This window comes from Triturus cristatus, chromosome 1_2 (genome assembly GCF_964204655.1).
Source record: "Triturus cristatus chromosome 1_2, aTriCri1.1, whole genome shotgun sequence".
Lineage (NCBI taxonomy): Eukaryota > Metazoa > Chordata > Amphibia > Caudata > Salamandridae > Triturus > Triturus cristatus.
This window is the reverse complement of record NC_140580.1, coordinates 177441086-177456270: the sequence shown is the minus strand read 5'-3', so window position 1 is coordinate 177456270 and position 15185 is coordinate 177441086. Positions and strand designations below refer to the sequence as shown.

The 15185-nt window shown below is 50.4% G+C and overlaps 1 protein-coding gene across 1 annotated transcript in view; it reads left to right on the top strand.

The window, feature by feature from the left end:
- The first annotated feature begins 1028 nt into the window (after positions 1 to 1028).
- The window catches only part of LOC146867030 (uncharacterized), a 119060-nt gene continuing 104903 nt past the window's right edge, over positions 1029 to 15185 (top strand). Inside the window, exon 1 of the mRNA XM_085614786.1 lies at positions 1029 to 1143. Coding sequence (XP_085470912.1) covers positions 1044 to 1143 — 100 coding nt within the window. The 5' untranslated portion in view covers positions 1029 to 1043. The remainder of the gene's footprint in view (positions 1144 to 15185) is intronic.

Sequence of the window (15185 nt, the reverse complement as noted above, 5' to 3'; positions counted from 1 at the left end):
GTAATAAAATGCATAGTTACCTGGTGACCCCTTGTCATGAGTGACACCTTTTGCCATTCTTTGCTTTTTGACTTATAGCCCATTTTTCAAGTTAAAATTACTAGACCCATAGCTTATGATAAGCAACTGTGCAACGCAGGTCAGGAGTGGTGTATCCATTACATATTTGTGACCAAATCACCATTAATGTAAAAAGTCAATGTATATTCAGTGTGTATCCCTTGCAAGGAATTGCTAAAGATCACGGGACAGATTTACAAGCCCCTTGTGCCCCTTTTGCGTCACTTTTAACATGGGAAAAGTGACGCAAACATGGCGCAAGGTGCTTGTAAATCTGCCCCCATGGATCCAGCGTTCTCAGACATAAGTTAGGACACGCTGCTATAGTTGAAAATCAGGACTGAAAAACATGGCATACCCTCAGCCAGCTATGGCAATTAAAACAAGCATTGGCATAGCCAATAGGTCTCGCCTTTGGGACCTTATAAGTGTTTAGCTATGTAACAGTTGCATAACTAAATACTTATAAGGTTCCAAAAGCGTGACCTATTGGCTATGCAAAGCAGCCGCACGGCCACGAAAGTGATCGCGATCAAACATCAAAGCGAAAGTGAAAGTAATCGCGGTAAAGCGCGGCGCGCGCGCCCGCGCACGTGCACTGTAGCTCTAGGCTGGCCTGGTAGCACTTTTTGGAGCCCTCTCAATAAGTCTCGCCGAACCAGCGCATGCGCTGGGTCAGGCGAGACCTAAAAAGGCCGAACAGTGTATGTGGTAAGACCTCAGATCACTTTTACCTCCGACGATCCGCTGTTTAGTTGCTATGGGGCACTTTGACACAAACTTTTCTTCGAATATCAGTTTGAGAGTGTTCTTCATTGCGCACGCTGTTTTTCTACTGCTTGCACAGCCAGTGCACTTTCTAGCGAATCAATTCAAAACAGCAATTGGAAAGAGCGCCGCTCTTTGTTGCCAAGGGTAACAGATGCTGGGCGGTGAAGTCACACGTCCGCGCGCCGTCTTTCTGGAGGGGTCTACATGGCAGAATGAGTCTGAACTGCACTGACAACGCTGCAGGGCAGGCCCCTCGAGGGAGGACAACAAATGGAAGGCACGTGAACCAGGACCTGCGGGACGCGTTGCGAGGTAAGCATTTCCCGCCAAGACGCTCTCTCGTAGAGGTAGCTCGGGTCTCCACACGAGTGGGCTTCAAACTTTTTACAAGCCTGGTCCCTCTTCCCTTTAAAATAATGTGTGCGCTCGCTTACCGTGAGAAAGCCTTGTAGGGGTGCGTGTTTCTATTTACTTCAAGAAACATTGGCAACAATTGTCATTTGAGGTTATCCAGCTTACATTTCAGCTGCACCCCTATGGAGCACGGTAGGGCAGTGATCTTCGATAGTGGATAGGGGGGTGTGGTGGAAGAGGGGCAGTAGTCTGTGTGTAGGGAGACTGACTCTTCCCCAGCTACTTCAAAATTGTCTCTGAAAAGTAAAAGTATTTTGCTTGACAATGTAGTTATGTGTGTAACCTGTCATAATCTCAAACGTGTTAATGTGAATAAAAGATTATGAAAATAAAATTCACAGTTCCTTAAAATATTTGGCTCTCGTGTGCACAAAACATTTCATATTTCATATGGTTCATTTATTATGTGAAAAGGTAACAATAGCTTTTTGGACTTTTCCCGATGCACGACTTACCATGACACTTTTCTGGCAGATTCGCAATATTTTAGGCTGCATACTTTGATTGCGATAATACTGTTTTGTGTTGTGTAGAAACATATTAGATTTAATTTCTAAGGCATTGCGCAAAGACAATTCAGCTATTTTTTAAGAAAAAAAAGAAAACGAGCAAAATTCATATTTGCTAATTATGTAATACAAATGGAATAAATCGATTTCGCCCCATTCAGATTTAGATGTGCCCTCTTTATCTAGGAGCAGCGCTAAGACCCTTTAATGTGGCCCGGTTCATTATCGCTTGCCGCCGGGGCCCATCATAACGAAACTCCTCTTGGTTTCAGAACTTGATGATTGTTTCGAAAAATATTACGTTGTTATGAAACGGAGCGCTGTTCCGTTACAAAGAAAAGGCCCATTCTTGGAAGTTGGCATCTCCATGCGTGCATGTGATTTGACTCTTAATGAGCTCCCTGAAGCGTTACCCCATTGTACCCGCGGCCTGTCCCAGCTTACACCCCCTCTCCCGGCATAGATGGTTCATGCGGAATTGATGATTCCTCTTTTTCTGTCTTCAGAGCTAACTTCCAATCCCTTCAAACTGTCCACACTGTCTACTAGGGTATCATATGTGGTTTCATGGGCCACATTCTGCAACAGCAAAAGAGTGGCCAGCTAAATAGAAAATCATAGAATGCAATGCCTGTCCGTCCAATCCTGCTACATTGCTTGTGTCACGAGCGAAGGTGGCCTTTAAATGAATAGGTGTTGTATTAACCTAATTCAATGAACTTGATTTTCTCACTTCCGGAAGTATTCAATCAAATTAGGCTTTGCAACGCTGCAGGTTACATGTGTGTGTGTGTGTGTGTGTGGAGATCTAGGCGCGCACTTACATTCTCTCTGCGTCCAACTTCAGCGATCTTTACAAACACACCTGCACACCGTGGTACTGTGTCGGAGTGTGACCCCAAGTGGTCCACTCCCTTTTATTATACCCCTCCGGCCATGCCAGGCCAGAGGATGGCCTGGATTTACATCCGGTCTCCCGCAAAAGAACAGGACCGCTAACCTGTTACATCCCTCCCCAACTTGCTTTTGAAGATCAGAGATCATTTCACTCGACATGCAAAGTCCTTGAGTTGCTGGGTGGGTGGTGGATTGGGCCGGAGAAAGTATCGATGAGATTGACTGCAAATAGGCGGGTTATAGGTAGGCGGATCACCAGGTGGCACTTCTCGCCGGTTTCCTTCTGGACTCCCCGGGCTTTGATTTGCGAAGTCACTCTTAACTGTGTCTCTTCCCTTGGATTCCGGCCATCTGGCGACATCCTCAGTATGATCCAAGACAGAGGGTTGAAATGGGGTTGTAACCTTCATGAAGCATGAAACATTCATTGCTATTACTTCTTGCCCTTTCTTGGTCGTCACCATAGTTCCATCACTACTGATGACGGTCCAAATCCCGGGCTCGTAAGGTGTTCTGAATTTACACCCAGCTCAGCGATCTTTGACGATAACAGAATCGCCTGGTAGAAGTAAACTTGTCTTCGCCCGTCGGTGTTTGACTGGCTCTAATGTAGCGCCCCTCGTAGCATACTTGGGATTTTTTAACATCATGAGGTGGCGGTGTCCACCCTGTGCACGTGGGGATGAAATCCCGCCACGGCCCATTGAACATCAGGGCCCAAGGGGCCTGCTGAGTTGTGCAGTGAGAAGTGCTCTTATATTCTCTAAGGAACGATTGTAGGTGATGTTCGGGGTCAGCTTGTTCAGTTGTGGTGTTGCTAATCGTTTTGGTCAGCGTGCGCATGAACCTCTCGACCTCGCTGTTGGCTTGGGGCCACTGAGGAGTGATCCGACTGTGACATTTCCCTCGCTGTTTGAGGAAATTGGTGAACTCCGCGCCGTGGAACAGCAGTCTGTTGTCACTTTCGATCTTCACCGGTAGGCCAAAAGTGACAAACACCTCAAGGACGAGAGCCACGTGGATGAATGCTGGAGAGTCAATTACTTCCACAATAGGATACTTAGAGTAGGCAGCTACTAGGACAAGAGTGGTCCTCCTGTCGGGGAAGTTCCCGAAATCCAGGATTAGTTTAGACCATGGGTCTGTGCATGGTTCTTTGGTGATTACCGGTGCCGGCCTTTCTGGCGCCCCTGTTGATTGGCATGCGGGACACTTATGCACATGGTCTTCAACCATTTCTTCTAGCCTGGGGAACCACACCTTTTCTCACATCCTTGACTTAATTTTCCAGTGCTTTGGTGTCCTCTGTGCGCTAACTACGTGACATGGTGTCTCAGGTTCTTTGGGATCATGATGCAAGATCCTCACAGTAGGATCCCATCCTGGGTGGTACTGAATTAGTCTCGCACTCCCCCACATCTTCATCAAACTCTCCTTGTTTTCATGCGTCCAATCATTCGCATCCTGGAGGAAGATTTCCACGTGCTGTTCTGCACAACATTCCGTACACGGATGATGACGGGGTCTGCCTCAGCAGTTTCTTTGATATCTTCCAGGCTTAGTGCTTGGGGGCAGGCAGCAGTTGAGATCATGTTGACATAGTCTTCTACACCGTCAATGTCGTCCTGAGCCTCTGAAGGTGTGGAGTGATGCGATAGAAAATCGGCAGGGTTCTTCGCCCCAGGCCGGTAGATTACTTCCATCTGGTAATGTTACAATTGTACGGCCCACCTCCAGATCCGCGGGGGCAGGTGGGGAGCCGATCCCTGAAAGAGCGGGACCAAAGGTTGGTGGTCAGTGGCGACTTTGAAGGGTTGGCCACTTAATTACAGTTGGAAATGTCTGCAGGCCCACTTGATCGTCAGGGCCTCTCGCTCAATTTGCGCATAGACAGCTTCGGTTGGTGTCAATGCTTTGCTCGCGAAGGCCAGTGCTGCCCACCACCCTTGCTCTTGTTCCAGAGCTAGTACCGCTCCTGATCTGATGGGACTGGCATCTACCAACAGTTCGGTGTGCTTGTCAGGGTCGAAGTATATGAGCGTGGCATTGTCAAGAAGGGTGTTAGACCTGGCACCTTGGCGTGAGTCTCCCTTCCACATTTTGTCGTTGTGCCTCATATGTTTTTGCTGGTGTTAGCTGCTCAGGGCACTGTGCCACTGCCAACCAGTGCCACAGTGCAAGTGCTCCCTATTTAAAATGTTTATGTTGTTTGGATTCCATGATTGGCTTATTTGGTTTACTGTCAGACCCCAGTAAAGTGCACCAGTAGTGCCCAGGGCTTGTAAATACAAATGCTGCTGGTGGGCTTGCAGCACTGGTTGTGCCACCCACAGAAGCGGCCTAGTAAAATGTGTCTAGGGTCTGCCACTGCAGAACCTGCGTGCAGTCTGGTACTGTCATGCTGACTGGGTAAGTGCACCCACTTCCCAGTCCCTAAACCTTCCCTTAACTTCATATTAGTCACCCCTATGGTAGGCCCAAGGGCAGGGTGCATTGTAAGCATAAGGTAGGACAAGCCCTGATGTGTGTGGCATGTCCTAATAGTGAATTACTGCCATTTTCGTTTTTCACTATTGTAAGGCTACCTGTTCTCCATAGGCCAGAATGGGCTGTCAGAATTGTTACATTCTATGATCCTAACAGACCCAGGGAACATGGTAGAAATTCGAGTTTAGTATGCCTGAACTCAGAATAATAAAATACATCTTTTAGTAAAGTTTATTTTAATATTCTGTGTTTGCAAATACCACTTTTAGAAAGTTGGTATTTGCTTGCCTGACCATTTCAGCCCGCCTCTGCTATGATGTGTATCTGCCTGTCTGGTTGTGTGAGTGACAGGGCTGGGGAAACCCAGAGGGGCAGGGCTAGGTAGCCTGGTGGTGAATAGGAAGATTGGCAGTCAGATGGGTGGGAGGAGTACACCTGGGCTCTGAATAGGGTTGTGCTCTGCTACCACAATGCTGGCGCCGCCTCCTGCGGAGCGGCTGATGTCTCTGCCCTGCACCCTGAATAGAAAGGCCGAGTCATGTCAACAGAGTGCTCAAGAACTGGTTTGGACTGGGCAAAGGCCCCTCTACCCCAGAGGAACAAAGGAATTAGGGGTATAAGTGTTGGGACCCTGCTCCCAAGAAATTAGATCAGATCCTGCTGAAACAAGAAGAACCTCGGCCAGAAGAGAAGGAACTGGAAAAGCTGTAGGAGGAGTAACTGTCCCTGACCTGGGGGATTGGCCTGCAGTGGTTGCCTTGCTGCTGAAGGAGAGGAGAAAAGACTAAAATGACTTTTATTTCAACTTGTGCTTAAAGATCTCCAAGGGCTTGAACTGAGCTTGCCCCCTGAACGAAGTCCCAGGACCAGTGGACTTCATCCCCAGCTCCCCAAAGTCTTTTGGAAGTGCCTGCTGCTGTTGTTGGGTCTTCTGAGGGACTGCGTGTCGCAAGGAGCTGGAAGCGCGACGCAAGGGAGAGAAGCGTATCGCCGTCGGAGCTGTTGACATCGCATCTCGCAGAGAGTGTCGCCGCTGCAGCATCGCATCGAGCGGAAGCGTCTCGCATCGTCCGGAAGTGTCTCGCATCCACGGAGAAGCGTGCCGCCGTCAGAGCCGCGGTTGCCGCACCTCGCAGAAGGGGTGTCGCCGCTGCAGCATCGCATCGAGTGGAAGCGTCTCGCAACGTCGGAGAAGAGTGCCGCTGCCAAAGCCGCTGTCGTCGCATCTCGTCAAAGGTGACGCCGCTGTAGCTGACGCATCGAGTCGGGCCTTCTCGCAACCTCGGAGAAGCGTCACGCATCTGGAAGATCCCGTCTTTATTTCTTTTGCACCAAGAACTTCAACGCATCTGCATCGCTGCAACACTTTCGTTGCCCTGCGTGTCGCACCTAAGGTACATTGACTTAAAGTGTCGCATTTAAGAACTTGAGAGAAACTAAGCAACCTTTTACCAACTAAGCAACCGTATTGTGTATTTTTATTCGTTTAATGGTCTTGTGATAATCCTATATAAAGAATCCTTATTTTTAATATACCTATCTGTGTGGTGTCCATTTGTAGTGTTGTCACTGGGTTACTGTATGTGTTCACAAATGCTTAACCTATAACGCTCTGAGATAAGCCTTGTCTGCTCGCGCCAAGCTACCTAGAGGGTGAGCAGGGGTTATTTTAGGAGTGTAACCCCTTACCCTGACTAGAGGAAAGGTTCCCTGCTTGTCACAAGTACCTACCTGTGCCAACCAGAGAACCCGGATTCTAACATTGGTGGTCAGCGGTGAGGATTCTGTATTTCCATTTGTGACTCATGTACAGTGATTGGTGAACACTACTTAGTGAGTGCAGACCTTAAACGCAACCAATACTTGTTGGTAGATTTCTTTTTTTTGGACTGTCTATTTTTGAGCACTGCCAAGCTTAACCATGGTGGAGAAAGCATCATCCATAGTCTCTGTGGATACCGAATTTAAATGGGAAGAAGAGAAACTAGACAGCTACACATTATCACAGCTGAAATTCTTTTGCAAAAAGTTTAATGTTGCTACAACTGGATGTAAAAACAAAACAGGGTTCTACACGGCGCTGAGGGCCTTGGTAGAAGCAAGGAATGCCAGTGATGATGAGAATGCAGAGGAGCCAGTGGGTTCAAGAGGAAGGAGAAGCCCTTCCCCTGCAGGTAGCAGTGTCTCTGACAAAAGTTTATCTCCAGAGGAGTTGGCAGACAGGAAAGACACCAGAGCTCATGAAATAGAGATGGCCAAACTAAATGGGCAGTTAGCCATGGAACAAAAAAGAATGGAAATGGAAGAGAGAAAAATGCTAATGGAAGAGAAAAAAATCCAAATGGAGCATGACAGAATAATGAGGGAGCTGGATTTGAAAGCCCAGGGTTTGGGAAGCACTCCCTCTGGTGGCAGCACACCCCCAGTGCAGGTAGAGTCTAGAGTGTACATACCCAAAGATGTAGTGAAGGAATTTTTTAAAAATGATGACATAGGGCAGTGGTTTAAGGCCTATGAGGTAACCATGTCTTCCCACCGGATCCCTGAGAAAGATTGGGGAGCGGGGTTGTGGGGACGGTTCCTTAGTGAGGGGCGGGATACACTGCTGGATTTGCCTTCAGATGATTATAATTCCTATCCCCATATGAAGGCTGCTTTGATGTCTAGGTATGGGTTGACCCCTGAGTTGTATAGACAAAGGTTCAGGGGTTGCACTAAGATTCCAAACAGTACGTATGTTGAGTATGTGACTTTTTTTTGCAGAGCACTGGATGGTTGGGTGAAGGGTAGCAAAGTTAATGATTTTCAAGGGCTTCTTGATTTAATGGCATGGGAGCACTTGTCTAGTAATTGTTTTCCTGAGCTACGCCAGCACCCGATTGATAGTAGGCTGACTAACCCTAGGAAGCTTGCTGAGGAGGCGGACCGCTGGGTCAGTACCAGGGTCCACAAGGGTCAAGTGGGAGATTCCGCCAAAGGTGGGCAGGGTCCCCAGCAGAAGAGTGGGGGGGACAAGGGTAAACAGAGGGAGTTCCAGAAGGGGCCCCAAAGTAATCCCCAAGGGAACCAAGGGAAAGGTTCTCAGCCTCCCCCACCCCAGAAGCAGACCGGGGCCCCGACAGGTACACCTGTTCAGAAGGGGCCCATCAGATGTTACAAGTGTGGTAACCTGGGGCATTTTGCCTCTGATGTGAAGTGTCCATTATTTGGTAAACCCGCACCCACTGGTGCTCCATCCCGGCAGGTGACTAGTGTAGCCCTGGGGGAGGAGGCGAATGTCCAAGGTGGGTGGGGTCCCTCAGAGATGTCCCTTGTCTCATTAGGAGACTGTGAAGTGGTCCCCCAAACCCAGCTGCCTGAGAACACTAAAAAATACAGGCAGTGGGTGACCATAAATGGCCATAGGGTTGAAGCTCTCAGAGATACAGGAGCCAGTGTGACGGCTGTCAAGCGCCACCTGGTGTCTCAAGAGCAGGTTGTCCCAGGAGCATTCTTTCCGGTTGTTGCCGCCGACAACACCGAGAGTCACTGCCCAGTGGCTCAGGTTCCCTTTCAGTGGGGGGGGGGTCTCTGGTACTCTTCAGGTAGCTGTGAGGCCCGCCATGCCTGTTGACTGTCTGTTAGGGAACGACTTGGAGAGCTCACCTTGGGCTAAGGTGGAGCGGAGTGCTCACCTGGAGATGTTGGGTATGCCGGATTGGGCGTGTGTCACCACACGGTCCATGGCAGCCAGTAGGGGTACTCAAGAGGTCCTGGAGCCTGAGAGGGAGGCCCAGGGACCGGCCTTAAAGAGAAGGAGCAGGGGGCGCGGGAAACCGGCTCCTGAAGTTCCCACGGTCCAGGAGGGAGCAGACCTTGAGGGGGATGCCCTGGAACCTACAGGGGAACAGATAGCTGAACTGGGGGACCTGCCTGAGCTGACCCATTGGCAGCAGGAAGGAGGACCCTCCAGGGAAGAATTCTGCAGGGAGCAGAAAGAATGCCCTTCTCTTGTGGGTATGCGGCAGCAGGCTGCAGACCAGGCCAACGGTGACCAGTCTGGAACACACTTCATTTACTGGGAGAACGACCTCCTGTATTCTGAGCCTAAGGTTGCTGAGCCTGGGTCAGCCGTGTGCTGGTGGTACCCCAGCGCTTCAGAGCCTTCCTACTGGGGCTGGCTCATGATGTGCCATTAGCAGGACATTTGGGGCAGGACAAGACCTTTGAAAGGCTTGTCACCCACTTCTTTTGGCCCCAAATGCGCAGGAGTTCAGATACTCACTGCAGAACATGCCAAACTTGCCAGGCAAGTGGGAAGAGTGGAAGGAAGCAGAAGGCTCCACTCCAACCATTCCCTGTGTTCGGTACCCCATTCCAGCGAGTGGGGATTGACATCGTAGGGCCACTGGACCCTAGGACAGCGATGGGCAATAGGTTCATCCTGGTCCTGGTGGACCATGCCACCCGGTACCCGGAAGCCATACCTCTGAGGACAGTGACGGCCCCCGTGGTGGGACGTGCGCTGATGGGAATTTTCTCCCGAGTGGGATTCCCTCTAGAGGTGGTGTCTGACCGAGGTACCAACTTCATATCTAAATATATGAAGTCCCTTTGGCAAGAGTGTGGTGTAACCTACAAGTTCACCACACCTTACCACCCCCAAGGAAACGGGTTGGTTGAGAGATTCAACCGAACCCTAAAGGGCATGATAATAGGTCTTGAGGAACCCATGAGGCGTAAGTAGGACGTCCTCTTACCGTGCCTTCTCTTTGCTTACAGGGAGGTGCCACAGAAGTCTCTGGGGTTCAGTCCCTTTAAGCTGCTGTACGGACACCCAGTGAGAGGACCTCTAAGTCTGGTAAAGGAAGGCTGGGAGCAATCTCCCAGGAAACCTCCCCAGAATGTGTATAGTTACATGCTGGCCTTCAGAAACCAGACTAGGCGTTTCAGGGAACTTGCTGAGGCAAACCTGGAAGCCAGCCAGGAGGAGATGAAGCGGTGGTACGACCGGAATGCCACTCTGGTAGAGCTTCAGCCTGGGCAGAAAGTATGGGTCTTGGCCCCCGTGGAGCCCTGTGCGCTCCAGGATAAGTGGACCGGTCCCTTTGAGGTTGTGGAGCGCAAGAGTCCTGTTACCTACTTGTTGGACCTGAAGTCTCCTAGGAACCCCTTAAGAGTCCTACATGTCAACCGCCTCAAGCCCCACTTGGAGAGGTCCCAAGTGGGCATGCTCTTAGCAACAGATGCTGGGATGGAGGAGGAGACCGAGCCTCTTCCTGACCTCCTGTCAGTCAAAGAGCAAGATGGGTCAGTGGATGGTGTCATCCTCTCTTCCACCCAGACCCCTGAGCAACAGAATGATTGTCGCCAGCTGCTGGGACCATTTTCTGACCTGTTTTCCCTGGTTCCCGGTGTCACTGTGTGGTGCGTCCATGATGTGGACACTGGGGATAGTACACCTGTGAGGCACAAGGCCTACAGGGTGACTGACAGGGTAAGGGCCTGCATCAAGGAGGAGGTCTCCAAGATGTTTGCCCTTGGGGTAATTGAGTCTTCAAGCAGTCCTTGGGCCAGCCGAGTGGTCTTGGTCCCAAAGGCTGCCGCGCCGGGAGCCACACCCGAACTCCGGTTCTGTGTGGACTACAGAGGACTCAATTCGGTCATTAGGACTGACGCACACCCCATCCCCAGAGCTGATGAGCTCATAGATCGGCTAGGGGCTGCCAACTACCTCAGTACGTTTGATTTAACGTCTGGGTATTGGCAGATCGCCTTAACCGAGGGGGCCAAAGAGAGGTCAGCATTTTCCACCCCTGATGGGCATTACCAGTTCCGGGTTATGCCCTTTGGGATGAAAAATGCCCCTGCCACCTTCCAGAGGTTGGTCAACCGGGTGTTGGTTGGGCTGGATTCGTTCAGTGCAGCCTACCTGGATGACATCGCAGTGTTTAGCTCCACGTGGGAGGAACATCTGCACCACCTCTGGGAAGTGTTGATGGCGCTGCGGAGGGCAGGCCTCACGATCAAGGCGAGTAAGTGCCAGATCGGGCAGGGTTCGGTGGTGTACTTGGGACACCAAGTTGGGAGTGGCCAGGTGGCACCCCTTCAACCCAAGATAGAAACCATCCTGAATTGGGAGTCGCCCAAAACCCAGACAGAGGTGAGAGCCTTCCTAGGTCTCACCGGGTACTACAGGAGGTTTGTCAAGGGGTATGGCAACATCGTTTCCCCCTTGACAGCGCTGACTTCAAGGAAGCAGCCCAGGAAGGTGATCTGGACTGACACCTGTCAGAAATCTTTTGAGGCCCTGAAAGCTGCTATGTGCACGGCGCCCGTGCTCTTGGCTCCCAACTTCTCCAAAGAGTTTATCGTCCAGACAGACGCTTCAGAGCATGGTGTGGGGGCTGTTCTTTCACAGATTAATGAGGAGGGCCTAGATCAACCTGTAGCCTTTATTAGCAGGAGGTTACTACCACGGGAACAGAGATGGAGTGCTATTGAGCGTAAGGCATTTGCTGTGGTCTGGGCGCTGAAGAAGCTAAGACCCTACCTGTTTGGGTCTCACTTCCGGGTTCAGACAGACCACAGGCCCCTCAGATGGTTGATGCATATGAGGGGTGAGAATCCAAAGCTGTTGAGGTGGTCCATTTCCCTACAGGGTATGGATTTCACGGTGGAACACCGCCCTGGTACAGATCACGCCAATGCTGACGGTCTGTCCAGATTTTTCCGCCTTAGTGATGAGGAACTCCCTGGGGTAGGGTAGTTCTCCCCACTTTTCAGCTGGAGGGGACACGTGTTAGACCTGGCACCTTGGCGTGAGTCTCCCTTCCACATTTTGTCGTTGTGCCTCATATGTTTTTGCTGGTGTTAGCTGCTCAGGGCACTGTGCCACTGCCAACCAGTGCCACAGTGCAAGTGCTCCCTATTTAAAATGTTTATGTTGTTTGGATTCCATGATTGGCTTATTTGGTTTACTGTCAGACCCCAGTAAAGTGCACCAGGAGTGCCCAGGGCTTGTAAATACAAATGCTGCTGGTGGGCTTGCAGCACTGGTTGTGCCACCCACAGAAGCGGCCTAGTAAAATGTGTCTAGGGTCTGCCACTGCAGAACCTGCGTGCAGTCTGGTACTGTCATGCTGACTGGGTAAGTGCACCCACTTCCCAGTCCCTAAACCTTCCCTTAACTTCATATTAGTCACCCCTATGGTAGGCCCAAGGGCAGGGTGCATTGTAAGCATAAGGTAGGACAAGCCCTGATGTGTGTGGCATGTCCTAATAGTGAATTACTGCCATTTTCGTTTTTCACTATTGTAAGGCTACCTGTTCTCCATAGGCCAGAATGGGCTGTCAGAATTGTTACATTCTATGATCCTAACAGACCCAGGGAACATGGTAGAAATTCGAGTTTAGTATGCCTGAACTCAGAATAATAAAATACATCTTTTAGTAAAGTTTATTTTAATATTCTGTGTTTGCAAATACCACTTTTAGAAAGTTGGTATTTGCTTGCCTGACCATTTCAGCCCGCCTCTGCTATGATGTGTATCTGCCTGTCTGGTTGTGTGAGTGACAGGGCTGGGGAAACCCAGAGGGGCAGGGCTAGGTAGCCTGGTGGTGAATAGGAAGATTGGCAGTCAGATGGGTGGGAGGAGTACACCTGGGCTCTGAATAGGGTTGTGCTCTGCTACCACAATGCTGGCGCCGCCTCCTGCGGAGCAGCTGATGTCTCTGCCCTGCACCCTGAATAGAAAGGCCGAGTCATGTCAACAGAGGGCTCAAGAACTGGTTTGGACTGGGCAAAGGCCCCTCTACCCCAGAGGAACAAAGGAATTAGGGGTATAAGTATTGGGACCCTGCTCCCAAGAAATTAGATCAGATCCTGCTGAAACAAGAAGAACCTCGGCCAGAAGAGAAGGAACTGGAAAAGCTGTAGGAGGAGTAACTGTCCCTGACCTGGGGGATTGGCCTGCAGTGGTTGCCTTGCTGCTGAAGGAGAGGAGAAAAGACTAAAAAGACTTTTATTTCAACTTGTGCTTAAAGATCTCCAAGGGCTTGAACTGAGCTTGCCCCCTGAACGAAGTACCAGGACCAGTGGACTTCATCCCCAGCTCCCCAAAGTATTTTGGAAGTGCCTGCTGCTGTTGTTGGGCCTTCTGAGGGACTGTGTGTCGCAAGGAGCTGTTGCCGTCGCATCTCGCAGAGAGTGTCGCCGCTGCAGCATCGCATCGAGCGGAAGCGTCTCGCATCGTCCGGAAGTGTCTCGCATCCACGGAGAAGCGTGCCGCCGTCGGAGCCGCGGTTTCCGCACCTTGCAGAAGGGGTGTCGCCGCTGCAGCATCGCATCGAGCGGAAGCGTCTCGCAACGTCGGAGAAGAGTGCAGCTGCCAAAGCCGCTGTCGTCGCATCTCGTCAAAGGTGACGCCGCTGTAGCTGACGCATCGAGTCGGGCCTTCTCGCAACCTCGGAGAAGCGTCACGCATCTGGAAGATCCTGTCTTTATTTCTTTTGCACCAAGAACTTCAACGCATCTGCATCGCTGCAACACTTTCGTTGCCCTGCGTGTCGCATCTAAGGTACATTGACTTAAAGTGTCGCATTTAAGAACTTGAGAGAAACTAAGCAACCTTTTACCAACTAAGCAACCGTATTGTGTATTTTTAATCGTTTAATGGTCTTGTGATAATCCTATATAAAGAATCCTTATTTTTAATATACCTATCTGTGTGGTGTCCATTTGTAGTGTTGTCACTGGGTTACTGTATGTGTTCACAAATGCTTAACCTATAACGCTCTGAGATAAGCCTTGTCTGCTCGCGCCAAGCTACCTAGAGGGTGAGCAGGGGTTATTTTAGGAGTGTAACCCCTTACCCTGACTAGAGGAAAGGTTCCCTGCTTGTCACGAGTACCTACCTGTGCCAACCAGAGAACCCGGTTTCTAACAAAGGGCATCTTTGATTTTTTGGACTGCATCTTCTTCATGACAGCCCCAGGTCCATCAGGTGACAGATTTTGTGAAAGCCCCCAACGGTTCAGCAAGGGTCGCAACTTCAGGAATGAACCTTCCACAGTAAGTGGCCATCCCCAGGAAGCTCCTCACTTTCGAAGGTGTGTTGGGGTGGGTGCTCGTTTGATTGTTTGCGACTTGCAGGGATCTACTTGTATTCCGTCTTGGTTGAAGACGTACCCAAAGAACTCAATGGATGGCTGAAACAACAGACATTTTGTCTCTGTGTAGCATCACTCCATGTTCTTTGAGACGTTTGAGAGTGCCTTTCAGGTGTTTGTGGTATTCCGCGGCAGTAGGTGAGTGGATCAATATGTCATCGCTGACATTCAGGACAACGGGTAGCCCAGACAGGGTCTCGCATATGACAATTTGAAATACTTCGGCAGCCGATGAGATTCCGAAATTCAGGCGTTTGTATCAGCGCAGCCCCAGCTGGGTGCTGAAAGTGGTGATGTATCGGCTTTCCTCCATCAGAAGCAGCTGGTGTTATCCGGCTTTGAGGTCCAGCTTTCAGAACAACCGGGAACCGTTGACATCTGCTATGATATCGTCCATGGTGGGCGTGATATATGCTGCTCCCGCTTGATGGCACTGTTGGAGTGTCGCATGTCGATACATAAGCGGATTTCCCCAAGTTATTTGGGCTTTTCTGCTATCACCATTGGGGAGACCCAGGGGATTGGTCCAGATACCTTCTTTAACACGCGGTATTGCTCAAGCCTCTCAAGTTCCTTCTCCACCAACGGTCGTAGATGGAATGAGATGTGGCGATGTCTGAGTGCCACTGGTGTGACTGCATTGTCGATGTGGAGTCTCCCTGGGGGGTATGTGAGACAGCCCAGCCCTTTGAACAACTCAGGGAATTGTTCCAGCAAGTCGACTATTTGGTTCGATCGTACACTCTTGGCGAAGGACACCTGGCCAAGGTCTTCTGCCATATGGCTGCCAATTAACGTGTCGGCTTCCTGGTCGCAGAGAAATTCAATCAGTGCATGGCTAGCATTATGTGCTGGAGGAAGGGTAACGCCCTTAAGATTAATGCTGATAAGACCAAG